At 39.6% G+C, this 23849-nt stretch overlaps 2 protein-coding genes across 2 annotated transcripts; both read right to left on the reverse strand.

The window, feature by feature from the left end:
* Nucleotides 1–547: 547 nt before the first annotated feature.
* On the reverse strand, nt 548–9785 carry tmem44 (transmembrane protein 44). Its single transcript, XM_034308462.2, has 9 exons — nt 9355–9785; nt 9162–9276; nt 8987–9077; nt 8219–8385; nt 7946–8032; nt 7657–7827; nt 7339–7566; nt 6522–6665; nt 548–871 (listed from the first exon to the last, which is right to left on the reverse strand). The coding sequence occupies exons 1-9, from the start codon at nt 9474–9476 to the stop codon at nt 650–652; spliced, it is 1347 nt and encodes a 448-aa protein (XP_034164353.1). The 5' UTR covers nt 9477–9785; the 3' UTR covers nt 548–649.
* A 2784-nt stretch (nt 9786–12569) lies between these two features.
* lsg1 (large 60S subunit nuclear export GTPase 1) lies at nt 12570–23482 on the reverse strand. The gene is made up of 14 exons (XM_026915151.3): nt 23227–23482; nt 20319–20445; nt 20119–20239; nt 18895–18981; nt 18686–18772; nt 18504–18564; nt 18236–18412; nt 15848–16219; nt 15637–15738; nt 14104–14247; nt 13823–13946; nt 13646–13725; nt 13372–13542; nt 12570–13269 (listed from the first exon to the last, which is right to left on the reverse strand). Exons 1-14 carry the CDS (start codon nt 23326–23328, stop codon nt 13090–13092), a joined length of 1935 nt encoding a protein of 644 aa, XP_026770952.3. The 5' UTR covers nt 23329–23482; the 3' UTR covers nt 12570–13089.
* Nucleotides 23483–23849: the final 367 nt, after the last annotated feature.

Raw genomic sequence — 23849 nt, forward strand, 5'->3', positions numbered from 1 at the left:
GTCTCCTTGGTACTCATCTGTTAGACAAGACTGACATGGGCACAATACAACCAAGCCACCAAGTCACAGAACAAGAATGGCCAAGGCGGATGACCAGAGAGAAAGCTTAAAATCCCTGGCCGTCTGGTCTGGGTCTTATCAGCGGCTGCTGGACCTTTTTGCAGTCCAGCTTAGATAAAACTGTCCAACTATCAAAATACAGGAAACAACCCACTGAACTATTAGGCCTGTGAAAGGGCAATGTTGTTTTTTATTATGGCTGTTTATTAGACACCTCCCTACATTTATCTGTTTTGGCTCTGTCTTCTTATGTTTCAGCTTTTAGTGTCATCTCATTAATCAGTGCTGTGGCATGTAGGAGGATGGCATGTGTGACAAACAGAAAAAATGAAATGGTTCCCTGAGGAAAGAATATGCATGCCAGCAGATATATTGTCTCTTTAACCTGACAAAGGCATGACTCTTTACAAGTCCTATATGGAAATATGGAAATCTTATATCACTACACATGACTGTAAATGTTCAAAAACAATATTAAATCAGCAGCTTTATGTTTACTCTCATTTATTATAGCTTATATCTCATTAAATATGAATGTACTGAAAATTCACAATGTTGAATCAGTGAGGCATCTGCTGTGAATCCAGAATCATTTCACAGAATCTGAAAGGCTCTGAAAGTTAGTGCCAGGTGATCCAGAAACCATCCTCTCTCCCAGATCAGCAGCATTACAGAAACAGACAGTAGAGCTTGATCTCATGTTCGACTTTGACCTCTGGTCTACCGTCCACTCCTGCAGTGGGAACGCATCCATCTTTTGCCTGTCTCCATTCTGTGAACTCCATTGTGGAGGAGTCTCCTCAAAGTCCCACTGCATAAATTCATGAATGAGAAGAAAACACTGGAGGGTAAGAGGCATTACTGGAATGGCATATCAAGTTCAGCATATAAGGCATTTTCCCAAGGACATAGAGCTGTGTGGGCACACCAGGACACTGAAGCAGCAGCTCTAACTACAACAAAGGCCTGGGCCTGTTTTTTTTGGTCATACATACAGTATAAGTGTTAAGACTTAACTTGCATGGAAATATTTTGTAGTTCCCACAAAGCAAATCAGTTCAGTCTCTCATGTCCAGTCTGCAATCCAATCCATGTCAGATGCTGCAAAACTGAAAGCTCATAAAGGCTGAGGTTTACCAGTTCACAAGTCAAAGTTTATGTAGATAAAGATGGTGTGAAGCAAAAGTACACTATATGGCTAAAAGTTTGTGGACACCTGATCATCACACACATACGCATTCCAGATTTGCTGTTATAATAAGCTCCACTCTTCTGCGAAGGCTTTCCACTAGAGTTTGGAGCGTGGCTGTGGGGATTTGTGTTCATTCAGCTACAAGAGCATTAGTGAGGTCAGGCGCTGATGTTGGTGAGGAGGTCTGGGGTTCAGTCGGTGTTCCAGTTCATCCCAAAGGTGTTCAGTGGGGTTGAGGTCAGGGCTCTGTGCAGGACACTCGAGTTCTTCCACTCCAACCTTCACACACCATGTCTTCATGGAGCTCACTTTGTGCACAGGGGCATTGTCATGCTGGAACAGGTTTGAGCCTCTTAGTTCCAGTGAAGGAAAACTGTAATGCTACAGCATACAAAGACATTTTATACAATTGTGTGCTTCTGTTTTTTTTGTGGCAACAGTTTGGGAAGAACCACATACAGTTTGTGTGTGATGGTCAGGTGTCTACAAACTTTCCCTTTCAGTAAATTGCCTTTTCTGGCAGGGGCAGTGGTAAAATTGTAAATGGTAAGGCTAAACCACTGATGTGCAGTGGTAACTCAGTGGTTAAGCCACAATGCTACTGTGCTACTGATTGTTAGCTTGTGAGTTTAAATCCCACAACTGCCAAGCTGCCACTGTTAGGTCCTTGAGCAAGGTCCTTAACTCTCTCTACTGCTCAGTTGTATCCTGTTTCAGCTGTAAGCCACTTTGGATAAAGGCCTCAGCCAAAGGAAGTAAATGTAAATGTGAATGTAAATGATATTGGCACCTCTGCCACTCACAAAATCGCTGAGAAGAGAGCCAAATCCCTATAGACCTCACAGCCGTTTCTCACAGCTTCCAAATCCAGCCTGTCTGAGTGCTTAGTGCAAATGTTATCCAGACACAATGGTGGGGAATTTTGAGAGATTCATGCTGTGTGGTGGTCATGGAAGCATGGCTTTGGGCCAGGATTCACATAACCAAGTAGAACATCAACAGATAAGTTAATGATACAGGGAGTTTATATCACTCACAAATCAAGGGTTGCATGGAGATTGCTTTCTGATGCACTTTAGCAAAAACTCTATACTTTATTTTGTGGTTTGATGTCCAAAGAACGAGTAAAAAAAAATAAATAAATAAATCACACCTAGAATTAAAGGAAAGTCCATTTCTCTCACAGTACCATGTGACTTAGACACTGTGTACAAATGACCAAGATAATATTTAACAGTGACTCCTTCTGTGATCTAACAAATGTAAAACATATAAAACATGTCAGACAAACAGAGTTATGAAAGAGCAGAGAACAAAAAGTGGACGGGGCAACGCTCTCCCCAAGTGCTGTGTCTGATAGGAAAACAAAAAGACAATCAGGTCAACCTCGAGTTTATTGTTATAGGAGGAGACACTGAGAACTCTGCTGCAAAAGATACAGCAGGAGCGCCGAACACTGGACTATAACCTACTCCATAGTCCATGTGCTTCTCAGAAGTTTCACATAGTTTACTGTTTTCCTGTTTAGTGAATAAAACAAAGTTCGATTGTTTTCACCTTGAGCAATTCACTTTTGTTTGACATCCTCAATAATCAGGCATTCTTAAGAGCAACAGTGAGGGCCAAGAAACGGCTTGGCTGTGCCAGAAAACATGGCACACAAGAAGGATTTCCTGTTGCACTAAAATGCAGGGTTATGAGCCATTGCTTTCACTGAACTGCATCACACATACATGCACAAGGTACAGGTTATACAGTATGTATATACTGTATAGTGGATGTAGTAAAAGTCAAGTGTAGTACACAAAGATTCCAGAGAAACAGAATTTTCGGAAAATTTCCTTCATCAATTGTGCAAGCAAAGTGCTTCTGAGACTGTAGGAGGTGAAAAATGGTCCATTGTGTAATAATGGATTTAATGGTGCTCCATGGGATGTTCAAAGTCTGGGATAATTTTAATTCTAACCAAACTCTGAGCTATACCTTTCAAAGCCCTTTGTCACTTCTGACTTGTTCTGATAACTCCTTGGTCTTCATGATGCTGTTTTTTTTTTTTTTTTTTTAAGGTATGTTCTCTAACTAACATCGAGGCCTTCCAGTAACAGGTGTGTTTATATTGAGATCACTTTCAGGACTCCTTTAACTGCAAATGCAAATAATAATAATAATGATAATGAAAGAAAACTTTAAATTGGACTATTTTGAGTAGTTTTTAAATTTCAGAGATGCTATTTTTCTTATACGACAGGGATTTGTCATCAATTACAATTCTTAATTTAGCAATGAACAACACATTTTTAACTGTTTAATGTTATGGGACGTCTGCGAGATTCGAGTCTTCGGGACACAGGAGTTTATTCTTACTGGTTTGTCAGCAACATGACAAGCTGAATGAATAACAAGCAACAACCTTCATATCGGAAAATATAAATAGACTTTTACAAAGCACAGACATCTCCACAAAATCTAAGACTAATAAACGAATTAAAAAAAAAACATGTTTAACAAAGTAAAATGCATAATTGTTGATGTGGTGAAGTTTTTGGAAGTATACACTTAACATTTATGAATGGAGTCGCGGGTGTCAGTACTTTGTAACAGTCACAGTCACAGGAAAGTCTTCAGGATGGAGCGATACCTTTCGGAGCAGGAGAGTAGCAATTTTTGCAGTTTTTCAGCAAAGTGATAAGCTGCATTTTTTTTTTAAGAGAGAGCAAGAAAAGGAGATATGGATGGAATGACTGTTTACTGCTATTCCTTAGGAAATCAATCCATATTCTCTGGTAAAAGAACTTCATAGTGCATACCACATGTATGATGCTTAAAATTCCACCACCCCCAAAAAGGAAATGGTCGGATGACTATACACACCATAAGAAATGAGGCATGAGTTGAATAGACAACAATGACTGTTAAAAAAAAAAAATTTCCACCTGAAATTGAGGTGGAGGAGAAAGAGGGAGAGAGTCAAATCCCCAATCTTGTGCTACAGGACAAAAGATAGCTGTAGCAATACTGGGTCTGGCTGTGTGTCTTGGGACAAGAAAAGGAAGTAATATCTGTGTATTAATGTCTGAGTTTCCATCTGCATTCACTCTAGTGCTCTCTTCACAGCCTGGATCCTCTCAGCCTGAATCTTCACGGTACTCTAATTCAGATGCACATCAGGCAGGACCCAATCAATAAGCTAGAGAATAGAAATTTTTGTGGATTTTTTTTTTTTTTTTTAAACAAAGGTTACAGAGAAAAATTTAGAGCTCATAATGAACGGGTTTCATCATCATTACCAACTTACCAACTGAACAAGGAGAATGTAAAATGACCTTGTATTCACTCATTAAAACCTGGTTTTAACTGGTAATTACTAAACTACACTTATGATTCAGATTAACAGATAAATAGTTAGATGGAAAATTCTGCAAAATGTATTCAGAACTTCTTGGTCATTTTGTTTGGGTGGCACTGTTGTCAGGTTACTTTTTGTACCCATGTTAGTCATACATGGATACACAGATATTAATCATAAACCTTCCCATGCACAGCACTTACAACAGGCAGATTTCCAATACAAATTTTATGTAGGTGTCCACATGCAGTGGACAGCAGTTCTGTGGTCAGTTCTGAATGCACACATTTGGAGACAAGAACCTTGCTAAGCCCATTTGCAACACCAGTGTTCACTGGGTAGGATTTGGACTAAACTTTCAGTAGGTTCCTCCTGCAAACAACCATGGAGGAGGAATATTTCATTACTGTAGTACATTGTTGCAACTGAGATTTGTTGACCGCAGGGCAGCATTATAATAAACGGCTCACCTATGTGGTAGATTTGTGACTTTATAGTGCCAAACAGTATCAGAAATCATGAACAGCCATCATCTTCCATGAAGGTGCATAGTCATCATTTACCTTCATGCAAATTTGATTGGTCATAATGTGGCCGGTTTTACCACAGACCTGCCTAATAACGAGATGCAATCATTTTTGTTAGGTCTACACTTTAGAAAGCATGGTGAGCATCAAGCTACAAGATCAGTAATAACACGTATGTGAACAACATCTAGGACAGAAAGAAAAAATAATTAGCCTTCAGCTTTAACGCCTAAATAAGCAGACTCTTCCTTTTTGAGGCAACACTTGGAAACACTTATTAATTAACCTTTAAACTCCAGGCTTATTATTCAGGCATTCAGAGTATTAAAGAATATTATTAATAACTATTATTATGAAAGTTATGAAAGTAAGAACTGCAAAGTCTTGAACTGCTCATGGGTTCTACAAGTTTAGTGTTTGAGAATATTTTTAAAATGTAGTTAAGTGTTATGAATCATTCAGGAAAGGTTGAAATCAGCTTTCAATATGGGGAAATTCCTTTCCATGATTAAACCACTGGACAGCAGAACAGACAGGGTACACCTTTCGCTCACCTGTACAACACTTTACTGCCACCTACTGGCTCACAGCAAAAAAAAAAAAAAAAAAAAAAAAAAGTAAAACACCTTCATCCAGAGATGATTTTTTTTTTTTTTTTAAAAAAAGAGGAATTTGTTTTACTGCACCTACCTATCATACCATAGGAAACGGTGCATTAGCTAAGTTATTCATCTATTCATCAAAATACAGTTTGCTAATTCAACCAGAAATGCAAAAAAAAATGCATCTAGATCTTATAATGACACACAAATATAGGAAATATTACAATTTGGATTTTTTTTTTTTTTTTTTTTTTTACTTTTAACCTTTGTTGTACTGAATGGCTCTGTGGCTCTATCTGTCATCCAGATGCGCCTGTTACGATTTCAGCATTATTCCCTTCCAAAAGCTGCCCCTTATTACCCTCCATCTGCCTCAGCTTCACCTGCTCCTGTAACAGCTGGTCCAAAAGATTATATTTTTATTGTAATCTAATTCAGAAATCATATATAGTCCATTGTACATATTGTGGATTTTACTTCCAACTTTGTGGGTCAGCAGTACTGAAGGTAGCTGAGAAGGTAGCAAAAACATTACTGTAGATACTAAACATGTTAAGCTTGCTCTTCAGAAAGCTAACGTTAACTCTTCCTAAAGAGGATAACATTGTTTGTTAAAACTTCTAGGTAACTAGCGGGAAGTTTCCTTATAAGAGATTAACCAAGTCACACACAACCTAAAATCATGTTTAATTGCTAGCTTGCATATGGTCCTCCTGCCCTACATATAAACACTTTCATTAGCACTATTTCCTGCATTGATCAGAGTGTTGTTGATTGAAAAAGGGGTTGCTAACCTCTAGCTCAGAGCTGAGAGAAGACGAATCTGTAGCACTGCCTGAGGAATAACACTCATCGACCCTGACCACCTTCACAGATCCCTTCAGAGGCTGGCTCTCTGCTGAGTCCTCCTGAGTGATGGTAACTTCCTTCAAACACACCTAGAAAACAAGGAACTATATAATCAAATAGTTTAAGTGTATATCAGTATACGCTGCCAGTCAAAGGGTTTGGAATCCCTGGATTTTCTCAGATATTACATAAAGATTTTTTTTTTAACCAAGGATAAAACTAGACCAAGCTAGCATCAAACACTAAGTATGAAAAATATACAGTATTTGATGCTAGCTTGGTCTAGTTTTATCCTTGGTTTAAAAAAAAAATCTTGTTAATTGTTTGTTCGAATTTAATTGCCATTCTGTGTATTTTTTAATGTGTGTTTCAAGCATGTAATTAGAGTGATCAAGATCTAAGTAAAAAAAGAAACATTTCTCAATTCACCTACCTAATACCTATAGCCATTCCTTACTGTCTTAGTTTTTTTTTTTTTTTTTCCATTTCAGACTATTTGAAATGAGCTCATTGAGCTTTCATAATGCTAGTAGGGTCTAGGGTGTTAAAAAACAAAAAAAAACAAAAAAACATTTGACTGGTAATGTAAGAAGCATCATAGTGTTTTCCAAAAGCACTGCCACTATCCATCCTGTTCAATTATACACCTATGATCATTGTACTTTAAGATACAAGAACTAGACACGACAGCATTAGAGGAAAGCATAGATTTCATCATCATCATCATCATCATCACAGCCTACAAAAGAAAAAAATACATACCTTTCGAATAGGCTGAACATTAGTGTTTCTATAAGGTCTTATCTCAGGCTTTTTTGATGAGCTGCTCTTCCAGGATGAAATATGCTTTCTGGCATTTATGTCTTTGGGGGTGTGATACAGATCAGACGTAACCCTGTGGAATCTGCCCAAAAGGGACTCTGTATCCGAATCCAGCGTTCCAACAGACTGCCACTTATAGCAGAGTCTATAACATGAGAGGAGCAAAATCTGAAAGTTCAGATAGTTAAAGAACTAAAATGACACCAGGAGGAGTTAGAAGGACGATCTGTGCCTATAGGTGCTGTAGGAAAAGGATACACAGAAATCCAGAATTGCACAGCACGCTCCTGAGAGAATCCACGGCAGTGCTTTAACAACAGACTCCAGTCGCGGGTCATAGAGCAGAATAGCAGAGGCATAAAGCGCTCCAGCCAAAGCACTAAAAGCTCTTGAGAAAACATGCGTTGAATTACTCATCTCTCCTCTGTTCTGCAGGATGCAAATTACAAGACAAAAAGATATTTGAACAAAAGGTGGTGTTAATTTGTTAAAACTTTCTCAACAAACAAATCCAAATTGACTGGAGGTGCTCATGGAGGTTACTCACAGCTTTCAGAAAGAAGGGAATCCTGGAGGTCCAGCTAATGGCGAAGGACAGAAGACCGAGAGCATAACCAAGCAGTTCAGTCTGATCCTATTCTCAGAAATCAACAAAAACCACAACTTCTTGAATACAATCTTGTGTCACAACGTTAAGTGTTTTGCAAATCCATTCAAATGTTTATTCATACATACTTACGGAGCACATATTGCTCCAAGGCATGCTTTATTAGAAACCACATGTGGTGTTGTGCAGGTAAGAGAGGATTAGGTCACTCACATGTACAATGACATTCAGAAGCTTCCTGCTATTCGGAGAGCCATAGGCGACAGCTTGCATGTAGCGTACATGTATATCAGCGTAAACACATCCTCCCGTTCCAAACAGCAGACAAACCACAAGAACGTTCTGCCTCCTTCTTCTGCTTAACATTCTCACTCTCCTTCCTTGAAGGAAGCACAAATGCAGGACTGACTAACACTATATGACCAAAAGTATGTGGACACCTGACCATCACAACCATATGTGGACCTTCTGCCAAACTGCTGACACAAATCTGGAAGCACGCAAATTTTTGCCTAGAATGTCTTTGTATGCTGTGGCATTAAGATTTTCTTTCAATGGAACTAAGAGGCCCGAATATGTTCCAGCACAAAGCGAGCTCCATGAAGACATTGTGTTGTGTTAGAAGAACTCGAGTGTCCTGCACAGAGCCCTGACCTCAACCCCACTGAACACCTTTGGAATGAACTGGAACACCAACATTGCACCAGTCACCTTGCCCAAACTCTTGTACTTTTGTGGCTGAATGAACACAAATCCCCACAGCCACGCTCCAAAATCTAGTGGAAAGCCTGTGCAGAAGAGTGGAGGTTACTATAACAGCAAAGTCTGGGGGACCAAGTCAATATTAATGCCTGGTTTTAGAATGGGATATTCAATGTTCAGGTGTCCACATACTTTTGGCCATATAGCATATAGTCTGCTATTTTCATTCATCACATATTAGTAAAGGAACATGACACGAACGCAGTGAATCCATCTTACCAGTGGTGGAATGGTACCACCAACAAAGAGGCAAAGTGACTGAAATGAACTGCACAACATCCAAGGTTGCCATTATCGAAGCCATAATACGCTACAAGAGAAATTCAAGTTAGTCAAGAGGAATTCAGGTTTGGAGATGAATAAAGTTAAATAAGCTTGTTTTGTTTGGATTCACCTGAAAAACTGTCTGATTAGAGAGAAAAGCTCCAGCAAGGTGACACAGGTCTCCAATCAGAGAGTACAACACACAGGCAGCAGCATCTCTCAACTGAGACCTGCTGCACGTGAGCCTGCAAAGCAAGGCCCCAGAACTTCACACCAGGATACACACCTTCTTAACAGCAGGAAATCAGAGAGCCATTACTTACATTAAATAGGAAATGACTAGAAATAACGCGGACGTGAAGCCGACAGCAGCCGAAATGCCAGCGGTTTTCACCTCAGAGTTAAAATACCTCATAAGTTCATTCCACCAGTGAGAAAAAGCCATGGACAAATCTGTTTCAATCCTCTTCTCTTCCACAACAGCACCACTGTAAGGTGGGTTAGGGATGTGTGGGGTGTCAAGCACCGACTACACAACTGACAGCAGCACACACACACACCCACCCAGACACACACGCACACACAAGCACGCGCGCGCGCGCACACACCCACACACACACACACACACCCACCCAGACACACACACACACAAGCACGCGCGCGCGCGCGCACACACACCCACACACACACGCGCGCACGCACGCACACACACACACGCATACACACACACACAAGCACAGACACACAAGCGCGCACACACACACACACACACACACACACACACTGGTATACCCACACACGCGCGCGCACACACACACACACACACACGCGCGCACGCACGCACACACACACACATACACACACACACAAGCACAGACACACAAGCGCGCACACACACACACACACACAGGCATACCCACACACACACAGTGGTATACCCACACACGCGCGCGCACACACACACACACACACACACAGGCATACCCACACACACACAGTGGCATACCCACACACGCGCGCGCACACACACACACACACACACACAGTGGCATACCCACACACGCGCGCGCACACACACACACACACTCCGGCTTGCTCAGTGCAGTGTGTGCAGGACACCTGCTACCTGTATAAGGTGTAATGATGTGTAGCTGCTCTCAGGTGAGACTAACTTCCCTGCAGTTTATCACACGAGGCTCGAGCAAGTCGGAATGTACATGCTGATCAACATTTTACATTTTACAACATTAACCCTTTCATGCATAATTAAAATAAAAAAAAAAAAACATCCAGATTTTTATAACTCAAAATTGCATGTAATATAAATTTTGACTTTTTTTTATATTATAATCTATAAATAAATATTAAATAAATATTAAATGGACTGTCTCTGTGTAGGAATACAATGCATCAAAGACATCAGGTAAAAAATTAGATGCAGGTTTGGGCCTGTTCCATCATGCAGCTGATTAAAAAAACTACAGCATTTTTCAAATCCTTAATTTAGGATTTTGTGTAGAAAGATTGGACAGATGTATCAGAGACATGCTGTAGGAGAATGTCAAATAGCCCAGACAGCACCAGAAATCAGAATAATGCATTATGTTAAATTACAGTAATGGTCTCCAGTAAGTTGGAGGTGATTTTATATTATCCTAAAAATAGACGTAAATGTGGACACTATGCATGAAAGTGTTCATGTAGGCTACATACTCTGTTTAAACACTGTTTAAAACTCCAGACAGTGTGCTCCTATGACATGCCTGCTTAGTGCTAAGTGTCTGAGTTTGGACATGGACGTGGCCTCTGCCTTCACTACTGACATGAATAACTGTGTGTGGTTTTCATTTCGTCTTCTGTTTTCTCTCTTCTCACAGGACATCATGCTTCTACACCCTGTCTGAGAAGAAGCCATGTGGCTCTTCTCATACTGTACTGATATGCAGACATGTAGTACGGTACTTTGCCTTATTTTAACTTGGGCTGTGTCTAGATGGACCTAAATGGCTTCTTGTATTCCCTGCATAACTACCTCTATGCTCGATATAATGCACTGTATACCTTCAGAATTCACCACAGGTGGAATTATTTTATAATACAGCATTTGGTATTTGATATACTAGTGTATGGCTAAATCTATGTGGACACCTGACCATTACACACAATTGTATAGAATGTCTTTGTATGCTGTAATATTAGAATTACAGACCCAAACCTGTTCCAGCATGACAATGCCCCTGTGCACAAAGCGAGCTCCATGAAGACATGGTGTGTGAAGGTTGGAGTGGAAGAACTCGAGTGTCCTGCACAGAGCCCTGACCTCAACCCCACTGAACACCTTTGGGATGAACTGGAACACCGACTGCACCCCAGACCTCCTCACCAACATCAGTGCCTGACCTCATGTCATGTGATAATACAGGGTGTCCAAAAGTCTCCACACACAGGGCAAATTAACACTTTTTAGCAAAATATCTTTCAACATTTTTCATACTTCATACAGGAAACATAGCAAGCACATCACACACAATACTGTTGTCAAACTTATGATCAAATTCAAAAAGACTGGAAGTGTTGCGGACCAACTGAGAAGAGGACGTCCACGAACATCCACTGACAAAGGCACAACCAACGTGGTGCTGGAATACATAGTCCTCTATGTATGGAGACTTTTGGAACACCCTGTAGTGATACCAGTTAAACTTGTGAGAGTTAAACTTAACACGTGAGCCAACTATTTCATTCTTTGTGGCTAAAAATGTCATCTTTACAACTCCTTAAAAATCTCTTAACAGGGACAGATATGTTGTTGGTAAAAGAAAATCACAAGAGGAGGAACATCCACTGATAAAGGCACAACCGACGTGGTGCTGGAATACATAGTCCTCTATGTATGGATATGTTGTTGGTAAAAGAAAATCACAAGAGGAGGAACATCCATGGTCAAATCCGTTAACAATAGTTCCACAGCGGGAAAGATTGTATAAGTACAGCGAGGAGTATTTAAAATCTGGATTTATGTCAACAGAGAGTAACAAGGTCAAACCCTTTCCCAGAGTGTGTGAACTGTTTGGAGAAACTTTCTAGTGAGAACATGAAGCCAGCTTTTTTTTTTTTTTTTTTTTTTTTTTTTAAACAAAACATTAAAATCTTGTTACAAAACTAGTCAAATGTTTCAAGCTAAGGATGTGTAGCTTTAAATAGCAGCAAAAGCTGATGAGTAAGAAAGGTTTCAACAAGCAAAGGCTTCACTTAAATTTAGCCTGCATGAAATCTCAGGGAGCAAATAAGTTAAGCTGAAGGGGTTCAACTGACAAACAAGGTTGGGAACCACTGATTTAGCTGAATCAGGTGTATTGGGAGCTGAAAAAACACTAAAATGGACAGGGGGTAGTCCAGGACCACGTTTGGGAACCTGTGCCTTATATAATGCATTACATGTGCATTAAGGTGCATTAAAGAGACAGTGTGAGACACAGACATCTTCTGAATGTAGGCATCTTCTATTCAAGGGACACTAAATAGAACAAAAATCGAATTCTGAACACTAAACCACATTTTATTTTATTTACACATTTTATTTCATTTCTATATGTACTGAGAAAACCCTTGACATCCACTTTAAGGAAAAAAAATCCAAAAGAATGTGGAAAAGGCCCTGTCCAAACATGACACTTCCTCTCTCTTTTAATAACCACTTTCACAGCAACCCTGAGCTGAATAATCTAAAGCCTATCACGTGAACACTGGGTGTGAGGCTGGAAAATCACGCTGGATGGGACACCAGTCTATCGCAGGGCACCACGGACACATACATACACTCCCACATAAGGGCAATTTCAAGAGACCCATCAAGAGGGGTGTTTCATTTATTATAAATGTGGCATTAATACAAAATCATTTTGGATCATGCGGAAATATATTATTGTCATGGTGGAATTGTGAAGGGATTCTCAGAAAGAGGCTTTTATTTGATATTCAGATATTCCCATTCCCAGTCAGCCTCAGATAGGAACTGTTTCAGTGTCTTTGTTCATCTTCCATAATCAGGGCAACGTTCAAGCGTCCAGGTGCTTATTGAGTCTTCTCACTTTCTCCTTCTTGTTCCTGTTGCCGTGTTTTTTCCATGGTTTCCCATCTTGCTGTTCTGCGCCTGCTTTTCCCTGCGCTTGCAGGCCACTGCCAGGCTTGTAGCCCATCACCATCTGCACTCCCTTTGTTAGTGCACGGACGTTTTCCTGGGAGACGTCAAATAGCACGTGTAGTGAAATGCAGAACAAAGTAGCAACATGTTTACTAATTTAGGAAAATAAATAATTTCAGAAGAATTGATTTCTTACCTGGTGAAAGAAGGTTTTATCAACAGTGTTTTCAATCTGTTTGACCTTGGGAGGTTTACTGATACACGTGGAAGGACCACTCTTAATAGTTTGGTTTACAAACTTTAAGTGCTGAGGCTGGAAGTCTTTAGCGTTGATGTGGGGAGGAGGGTGACAATAGAGCAGCTTTCCCTGCAAAGATTCATCAAAGAAATGTGCAAAGCCATTAGTACACTATTATTTTTCTTATTTTTTTTGCCTCACTTCCAGCAGTGAAAGTGGAATAAATACTTACGCTAACGTAGTCTTTCAGAACATAGCGGGCTGATCTGGCCTGGTCTGGCTGACCGTGTGCTGTCATGAAGCCCCTCATATCTGTATAGGCACATTTACAAGTTGACACCAGACCATAATTCACTTTGCTCATCATACTAAGGTGTGCTCTTATAATGTATAACAGTTAGTGGCCTACATCCATAAGCTGAAAGCAGCTCCTCGGAGGTGGGAGGGCGATCCGGATCTTCGTCCTCTCTCGGTCTGACGATGTTGATGCCATAGATTCCCTCCAGCACAGCTCGTGGAATTGTCTGACAAACGTACTTAGGTTAAGGGTTTCACTTAAGCACTATACACAAGAGCACAAAAAACCTAATAAATTTTTAATTATTCAGAAATTCCAGGACTTTAAAAGACACAGGTGAGTGATGCAATAGATTAAACGTCAGCAAGAACTACTGGGCAGAGAGAGGATATGAGAGAGATGGCTGGGACGTGGTCTCGCATCTGGTCAATGGGGAGAATCCCGCTACAGATCATCTCGGCTTTGGTGGACACGAAGGAAGGCATGACTAGGCCAGGACAGTCACACAGGCAAAGATCCGGTTCAACAAACAATGTCTACAACACACACAAACACAAATATTTAACACCGATTCAAAAGGTATCACGAGTAACATGAATAAATAAAAATATGACTCTCTCTTGCATTTTGCAATGACCAGCTCAGTCTCAGTATTTGACCCTAATGACAAGATGAATCAGAGAGAGAAGTCCATTTGCATAAAGTCAAAACTATAAATGAGATTAAAATGAAAGAGTGAATTTAGATCCAATTGCAAGTGTTTCCAACACTATTAGACTTCACAGGAAGAGACTCAGGGCTGTTCATCTCTTCAGGGCAGGCATCATAAAATAATTATGAGAGTGATGATTAATTATAAATCAGTGTTCTTTAGAAAAACAATAACTACTTAAGAAGCTTTTCATGCTTGTAAATAAAACAACACTATAATGCTTCTGCATGTTTAAATAATTAATTTCTAATTATTAATTTTTTAAATTGCTTAATTTATGCTCATTTACATGACGGGTACCAATAATTCTGGAGTGTCCTGCACAAAACAGTGTTTGAATACAGTGTTATCTGTCAATGAGCACAAATGACTAGATGTACGACAACGAAAGATAAGTTAAGAACTTTTACCTAGATGTAAAAACAGTTTTAATGAACTCATCCCATTCTACTTTAATGCTATATTTCATTTATTTATTTTCCTGTGAATCAGAATGGAGCCACATAAAGATTTCATATTGACGGGTAAAGTGTAGTCTGTGCTCTATGGTCCCTTAATCACAGGGTAGTGTAAGAGTAAAGGCTGAATTATACTTGCTGTTAACTGTGTACATATTTGCAAGATGGCTGCTTCGAGTATCCTGCAGTCATTTAGCACTTGGCTTGTGTACATCCTGAGAAATTTACACAACTTCTCAGCATGGTGCAATACCAGTTTAAATAGATAGCTCATCAGTACATTTAACATCGCTGTTTCATGTCAAAACATTACAATTTTAACCTGAAATCAGACGGAAAAGGATTTTTTTTGGCTCTGATGTGCCACTTTTAATCCTCCAGATGTATATAAGATATGTATGCGAGTATGTGAACGATGCCGCGCGTGTAGCGGCTGTGCGCGCGCATGTTTGCGTGGTGAAAGTGAAGTATATCTGCATCCTTGCATCACTTTCAGCAATGCTCAGGGTCCGTTATGAGAATCCAATGATGTCAGTATGAACAAAAGCACAAGCCTTTGTATTTTTTAATAATAAATTAAAACAAAAAATAGCTCAGTAAAGATAATCACTATTTTCATTCAGAAGGGAAAAATTCTTTCAGGATTAAAAAAACACAACAGTTGAGGACAACTCATGCAGCATGTGTTGAAGTGTACAACTGTTCAGTGTCAAATGTTACAATCATTTATACAAGTGCATTTAGTAAAAACATACCTGAAAGTGCTTTGTATGTCCAGGTGTAGCTGAAACAGAGACTTTCTTATTCCTAAAGATGGTGTTGATGGTGGAGCTTTTGCCAACATTAGGATAACCCACCTTAAATAGAGATAAAGGTTGATGTCAGGTTGATGAAATGAATAAAGGCTCTGTGTGTGTATGTGTGTGTGTGTGTGTGTGTATAAATCCACCTAAAACTCAAGCTCACCAGTCCTACTGTGAGTTGGCCCTCCTTACACTTGGGTCCAGAATGTGCAGATTTAAACATTTCTAGCAGTTCATCTTTGCGCAGCAGATGGCTTGAGTTATAAAAAGAAGCACAGTCTGAAGACGCTCTACACTTCTCTTTCTCCTCTTCGTCTCCTGATGCCTCCGAGCAAGTGTGCCAGTCTGCCTCTGAAGTACAGTCCTCAAAACTCGCTGTTGTGTCATCTTCCCCATCATCTTCCTCATCATCTTCCTCTTCCTCTTGACTGCTCTCCTGTGAGACCTCAGGTCCACTGTGGTGAACTGACGGCTTCTCTGTGGCTCCCTTACGTTCTGTATCACTTGGGTCCTCAAGGTCACCGAGATCTTCTCCCTTTAACACCAGGCAGGAGATAATCACAAGGTGAATTATGATATCAGTCAGATTACATGAGCATACTAGTGCAATTTATTTAAATTCACCTGCTGTTAGGAATTTATTAAAACTTATTCTATAAGAAATTTTAAATTGAAATATTAGCAAGTTCTAATACTTACATATCAAAAGTTTTACTCTTAGGTCAGGTAAAAAATAATGAAAATATGCAATAAATGGTATAAACAAAGAATAACAAATCAAATAGAAAAGAACAATATAACAAACATGCAACGATAATATGTGATTCTTGTGTATCATGTGTGTAACGTGATAAAGGGCTTTATTCAACCAGTTTGCCTTCAAATATGAATAATTTATTCTGGTGAGTAATTAGATATTAAATACTCTAAAGAAAAAATATTCAGATCATTAAACAGAAGCAGGTGGCTCAATAAGCAGAGGCAAAAAAAGAGGTCATTGCTGTTTACACATGCTGTGAATAGCTATCTAAATACACGAAAAGGCCAAAAGTTTGTGGACACCTGACCATCACACTCATACGTGCTTGTTGAACATCCCATTCCAGATTTAATCTCCTTTTGCTGTTATAATAACCTCCACTCTTCTGGAAAGGCTTTCCACTAGATTTTAGAGCATAGCTGTGGGGATTAATACTTAGATACTCCTGTCTATTTCTTTTCAACTGGCATAGATTCTAGCAAGTCCCATCCAAACACAAGCTAAAAGCAATTAAACTGAGAGACTTCAGCATCTGTTCTGTGGAAATGCTTTATATACAGTGAAGGGAAAAAAGTAATCAGATAAGACAAATTACCAAAATTAGTACCTTATTGCAAAGCCACTGTTGGCAATTACAGCTTCGAGACTAAGAAGTCTACGCTAAGAAGTAATTAGGTTCTTGCAGCATTGTGGTTTAATTTTGGCACATTCCTCTCAGCAAATTGTCCTCAAATGCAAAAGATTATGTGGGTTCCTCTGATGGACGTACAATTTCAAAATCCTCCATAAATAAACTCAGGAGATTGGCAAGGCCATGCAAGCACCTTCACCCTCTTTTTTGGACACCAGTTTAAGTTTTTTTGGCTGTATGATTTGGGGTTGTTGTCTTGCTGAAACATTCATCTTCACAGCAGATTCAGTTTCTTGGCCCGATGAGATTAAATTCTCCTCTAATGTGTACATCGCTCCATTCATGATTCTTTCTATGATGTGTGATGCCCCAGTACCGTTTACAGAGAAGCAGCTCCATATGTGCTCCCACCTCCGTACTTCACTGTGGGTACGGTGTTCATGGGATCGTACGTACAACCCTTCTTTCTCCAAACATGATGAGCTGAATTCTTGCCAAAGAGTACTATTTTTGTTCCGTCTGAGCATAGTATATTGTTCCAAAGAGGTCTGATTTGTCTAACTGCTTTTGTATGTGCATCTTTGTGTTCCTTTTATAGTAGTGGAGATTTGTGTGAGGTGTAGGAACAGAGATGACTGCAGTGCAGTTCATTGCAGTGTAACTGTTGTTCCTGCTGCTTTCAGGTCGTCAAACCTGCATGTTTAACAACTTTGTTACGGCTCTGTAGATTTTTCATTCAAGTGTTGTTTAATAATAGTCTCCCAGAGAACATTAGAAAGGTCCTTCACCTTCACCATGATTGCTACTTGTTGTGTCAAATCTTCCCCTTCAATGTCTTTTATAGTGATACCAGGTACACTTCATGCGAGGACATTTATAAAACTTCATTTTCATGTAACTTTTACATAAATATATATTTTCAACATACTATCCAAATACTTCATCTCCATCATTTTGGTTTTTAAAAAAATATATGTTTGTTTATATTTAAGAATACATATTTTTTGTTCAAAGTCAAAAAACGTGTGTAAATCTGAAGTGGATATTCACAGGAAGTATATTATATAACAACAACAACAACAATAACAACAACAAAAAGCGTCCGAATGCTTATTTTACCCTCACTGTACACGGGTTGCCTAAACGAATAAAGCTCTCACCTTTTCTTCAGCATCCAGCCGCTGTGCCTCGGCCAGCGCAGACCAGAACACTGCTCTGATGCCTTCTTTCTGAAAGTGCTCGGCCCAGGCACGACGCTGCTCTCGGGTAAGCAGATCTGCTTTGTTCAACAGTAGCATGTTCACCTTGTGACTGGAAACCTCTTTGACGTATTTCTCCTGATGGGAGATTAGAGCAATAGCATGTTGCAGTAAATAGAGATAGAAGATTCAGAATCAGTTTTAGTGAAATGAGAAACTTTTTACGTACTAGATCTGGACAGCGAAACAGCAAAGGGTTTCTGGCATCAACTATTTGAACTACAACATCACTAGAGAGAAAATATTGCAGAATAATTAATTACAAAGTTAATTCAAAGCATCACTGTAGCAGGAGGACATTTATACACATATCCACATAAAACATGGCTAAAATCACTTTAGCTAAAGTACCTTCTCTCGATAACTCTCCAAAGCTGCCTCCAAAAATCCAAGTTCCTCTCAAAAGGGGTAAGAATCAGCTTCTGCTCCTCCTCCAGCCTTATACAGGAAAAAGGGATATTTAATTGGAATAATAATAATAATTTGCAACTAATAGGAAGGAAACATTCAAGTCTCACAAACGAGTGATAAATAGCTGAAGCAGAAATTAGCTCCCTCACCTTGCCAGCTCTCGTCTCCATGTCAGGAAGCTGTCTCTTTCGGCTTGCTGGAGGAGCTCGGGGCTTGTGTTCTCATCCCAGTGTGGTCTGAAAGGAAAGAAAACACATTGCAACAAAGGACTTTCAAAAAGGAGTGAGAACAACACACAGCTCTATTCCACCAGAAGGCCTGGTACAGCAAATTACCCATAATCTACCAGGTTGCTGGTATTGCCGCTTTTTGCATTTTTCAACACATTCATTAATTCGCTAGTCAAAAGTATTGTAAGTAATGTGTATAATTCAGCTTTTCAGAGAAGGGACTTCCTGTCAGAAACAACTAGTAGAACTCGACGCCAACGCCATCGACGGGGATTCCTCCTCCACCAACAAGTCTAATCCTTCTTGTTACTAATTTGTATGCCAGAACAGATATTGCTTTTTAAATATAATAATATAATATAATTCAGCTATTATATGATATACTGTAATTCAAACATGAAGAAAGCTACTGAAGAAAAACTATTTCAGACATTTGACCTTGCTGTGACCTTGACCCTGTTTGGATAAATCCCGAAATCTAATCAGTTCATCTGCTGGTTACATTCATATTTCCATATAAATCCTACAAGAATTCAGCTAATCGTTCTTCAAATATCGCGCTAATGAGAATCTCGGACGGATGGACAGACGACCCGAAAACATAATGTCTCCACCATCCGGCAGCGGAGCCATAAAAACATTCTGGTGCTGCACTTCGTGTTGTAATAGTGTGGCTCTGATGGCTGCCACAAATGCTTTGGGAAATTCCTTCTTTCCTGCATTGCTACAGTGTTTGAAAGTTGGACAACCAACATAAAAACAACATTCTTAAAACATTCTTTAATGTCTGCCTCATCCTAAGATCTTCATTGCTGGAGTATTAAGCTTACAGTTTTGAAATTGGGTCATGTAGTCATGTATTTTAAACATTTATTAATGGGGTTCATCATAAGGGTTTTTTCAGTACAGGAGATCATATCCAAATTTTCGTCAGATGTGTTGGATAGGTTCCTTTAACCAGAATATTGCAGACCTGTTGCTGACTGCACAATAAGTGTATTTATTCAACCTAATGTTTTTCTTCAGCTTCATTCTACATTTTTGAAAAGCTGTTCAGTCAAACTGCACAACTGTGTGTATGTATAATAACACAGGGCTAAATCAATTCTTCTCCCAAAGCAGGGCTTACAGACATATAATCACCTTCGTGGGATGCGGAGGAACTGTCTGTTGTCTTCATGAAGTTTCTTCAGTCTCGTGGATTCCTCGGCTGTCAGTAGGCCAGTCCTGGCTTCAGCTGGTACGAATCTGATGTTCAGTTTCTCTGAAAGATTATAGCTCACACTAGTAAGACCCCGTACTTTACCAAGACATCTGGATAAAGGAAGTGCAGAAGGATCTACCTGCAGTAAATTCTGTTCCTGCGAGTTCAGCTGTGGCCAGAAAATCATCCAAAGAGCTCTGCTCTGTTACAGACTGCAAATTCAGGCGACCCCAATCATACCCGTCATTCAGTTCACTGGTGTGGAGCTGGTGGGGAAAAAAAGGAAAAAAAAAAACACATTATATCAGTTAACTATAACATTAGGATGACAAACTAAGCTTATACAATAATTAAGCAACATCGCACGAGCAAGAATATCAGCACGGCTGTGATTCGGCTGTAGACACTGTTTTATATAACAGCTCTATAAACAACAAAAAAAATAATATGTACTACTAAATGACATTTCAGACACAATATGGGCAAATATTTTGTTTATTTTTGCTCCATTGACAAAAAATAGTTCCCAAAGAAGCCACAGAGAGTGCTGTGTGTTGCCATGGTAACACACAATCTGGCGGACAGCCTGTAGTAAGTGTAGTAACGGTTTCAATGAAATGAAATATGGTTAGAACTCAGTGAAATGTACCAATGCTGTTATAGTAAATATCGTCCAATCAAATTAGTGAACTGGAGCTGTTGTGTAAACTGACTTGTACCACAGTATGGTTGAATCCTTGAATCTGATTGGTCAGAAGGTGTGCATTATTTTTGTATGACAGTACGGCTTGGACCGTAGTTCTGGCTGTAACATGAATGATATGTTAACATTAATGTGCTCCTTCTAATACATTACTGTTTCTATAGTAACGGCTCATACACAGGTACGGCAGACACTCCACACAAACTAAGACTTATAATAAATGCATTTAAAAACATGTTGTTTAACAAAGCAAAATCTATAATCGTTGATGTGGTGAAGTTTTTTTTTAGGAGACATTTATGGAAGTCTTGGACAGTGATGTTACATTTGGGGCTCTGTGGCATTTTTCCAGTAGGTAGACAAAATCCCATTTAAGCTACGTATCGAGACTCATTTTCTGTCCAATCACATGACCGCTTTAGTTTGTGTGTCAGAGGTTCGAAACCCACTTACACTTCATACGTCATTAGTCAGATTGGTGGAGTTTTACTGAGCTGTAGCACTAGTTAAACATTATTTTATTGTATCACATTGACAGTAGTAGTCTATTTATACACAATGGACTGAAAGTCTATAGAAATGAAGTGTGCAGGTGCTTTATCTGAAGCAGTTTATTCAACGCTATTGAGTTTATCATTGTTATAATTTTTGCAAACCACAACATGTTGCAGGATTCAATACAGCTTCATGAGGCTTCAGCCACCCATCCTTAGTCTCGAGTGTCAGCACTTTGTAACAGTCACAGTGCTTTGCAAAGTCTTCAGGACAGAGGAGTTTATGCTTTCCAGTTTCTCAGCTAAACAGCAAGCTGCGTTTTGTGTGTGTGTGTGTGTGTGTGTGTGTGTGTGTGTGTGTGTGTGTGTGTGTATGAGAGAGAGAGGCTGGTAGGGAAACGACTGTATCAAGGCGATAATGTAAGCGAGGAATTAACTTGTAAATAAACAAATTGCTGTGGTGTAAGCGGAATATCACACAAGACCGTGCTGTTATACAAAAATAATGCACTTCTGGGGAGTAGCAGTATCACACCACCCCAGCGTGCATTATTTCCTTCTAACTGCACCGTCTGTCATGTGTTAGTCCTTACGTATAACAGTTTAGAAGTTTTGAACTCTAGAATCTGATTGGTCAAAATGTGTTGATTAATTTTCCATAAAAGCAGTTCTAACAGTAGTTCCAGCTGTGATTCAAATGATATGCTTATATTACTGAGTTTGTTTCTATGGTAACAGCTCACTCACTGTGACTTGTTTGGCAGATGTTAATTTCTGGAGACAGACAGTGTACTTAACATTTATAGAAGGAGTCTAAGGAAGAGTCTAAGGAAGGAATCTAAGGAAGGAGTCTATAGCAGGAGTCTAAGGAAGGAATCTAAGGAAGGAATCTAAGGAAGAGTTTATAGAAAGAGTCTAAGGAAGGAGTCTAAGGAAGGAGTCTATAGCAGGAGTCTAAGGAAGGAATCTAAGGAAGGAATCTATGGCAGGAGTCTAAGGAAGAGTCTATAGAAAGAGTCTATAGAAAGAGTCTATAGAAATAGTCTACAGAAAGAGTCTAAGGAAGGAGTCTAAGGAAGGGGTCTATAGAAATAGTCTAAGGAAGGAGTCTATAGAAATAGTCTACAGAAAGAGTCTAAGGAAGGAGTCTATAGAAAGAGTCTATAGAAAGAGTCTAAGGAAGGAGTCTATAGAAAGAGTCTATAGAAAGAGTCTAAGGAAGGAGTCTATAGAAAGAGTCTATAGAAATAGTCTATAGAAAGAGTCTAAGGAAGGAGTCTATAGAAAGAGTCTATAGAAAGAGTCTAAGGAAGGAGTCTATAGAAAGAGTCTAAGGAAGGAGTCTATAGAAAGAGTCTAAGGAAGGAGTCTATAGAAAGAGTCTAAGGAAGGGGTCTATAGAAGGAGTCTATAGAAAGAGTCTAAGGAAGGAGTCTATAGAAATAGTCTATAGAAAGAGTCTATAGAAGGAGTCTATAGAAGGAGTCTAAGGAAAGAGTCTATGAAATAGGGAGAACTATAAACGGTTAAAAAGCAACATGTGTGATTCATTACCAAATTAAAAGTTGTCATATTGACAAACTGCTGTGGAATAAGAGGAATAAAACCCTTGGGGACGTGGTGTTATAAGAAGATAATCCACTTCAGGGTGGAAACCTATCACACCACCCTGCCGTGGGTTATTTTCCCATAACTGCACGTCCCGTGGTGTGTTATTTCTTACATAACCATAACTAGCATACACACTATAATCACACTTCAGAGTGCCTCGGCTAACTGTAGCTAGCTCGTTAGCAATGGCAGAGGAGATGAATTACTAATGTCCTGTTTCTATCACGTCAGCTTCGTACCCATGTGTCGTTTCTTCTGTGTCCTCGGGCTGCATTCAGTCTCTCCTTCATTAAAGCTCTTCCTAAACCTGTACCGTCTCCATGGCCCTTCTTCTTCCCCATACTAACGCGTGTGTAAATCCCTGCTACACTTTCTCAACAGACGACACACGGCGCCTCATGCGTGTGACAAAGTCCCAAATACTCCCTCTTTGTGAATAAAGTGCACTACGCAGGGTGCAGAAGCTGCTCTTTCCCTCCTCAGTGCAGTGCGCCTATAAAGGCAACAACAACTCATTCAGGACTCAGAGGAAGTGATGTGGATTGTTCCATGTCGACATGCAGAGGGTGGGGAGACTACAGGTAGGAACTACCAAAGAAAGCTTTATCTGAGGTCAATCTTCTGTGATGAGGTCTAAGAGCTTCTTTGAAATAGCTTTTGTCCAATTCAAGATAATTAAATAGAGGATATAACCATTGAAATGGGAAAACAAAGTACAAACACTCGTTTGGTTGCGTCTAACGTGCCAGCGTTAAAAGTGTCGTCGAAAACCTTACTCCAGTAAAATGGTTCCGGCTTCGCAGAGTTGAAAAACAATACTTAAAAAATTGTCCACCCTAGAAAACAAGAAGGCTAAATAAAT

Source organism: Pangasianodon hypophthalmus, chromosome 11, assembly GCF_027358585.1.
Source record: "Pangasianodon hypophthalmus isolate fPanHyp1 chromosome 11, fPanHyp1.pri, whole genome shotgun sequence".
In the NCBI taxonomy this organism is placed as follows: Eukaryota; Metazoa; Chordata; class Actinopteri; order Siluriformes; family Pangasiidae; genus Pangasianodon; species Pangasianodon hypophthalmus.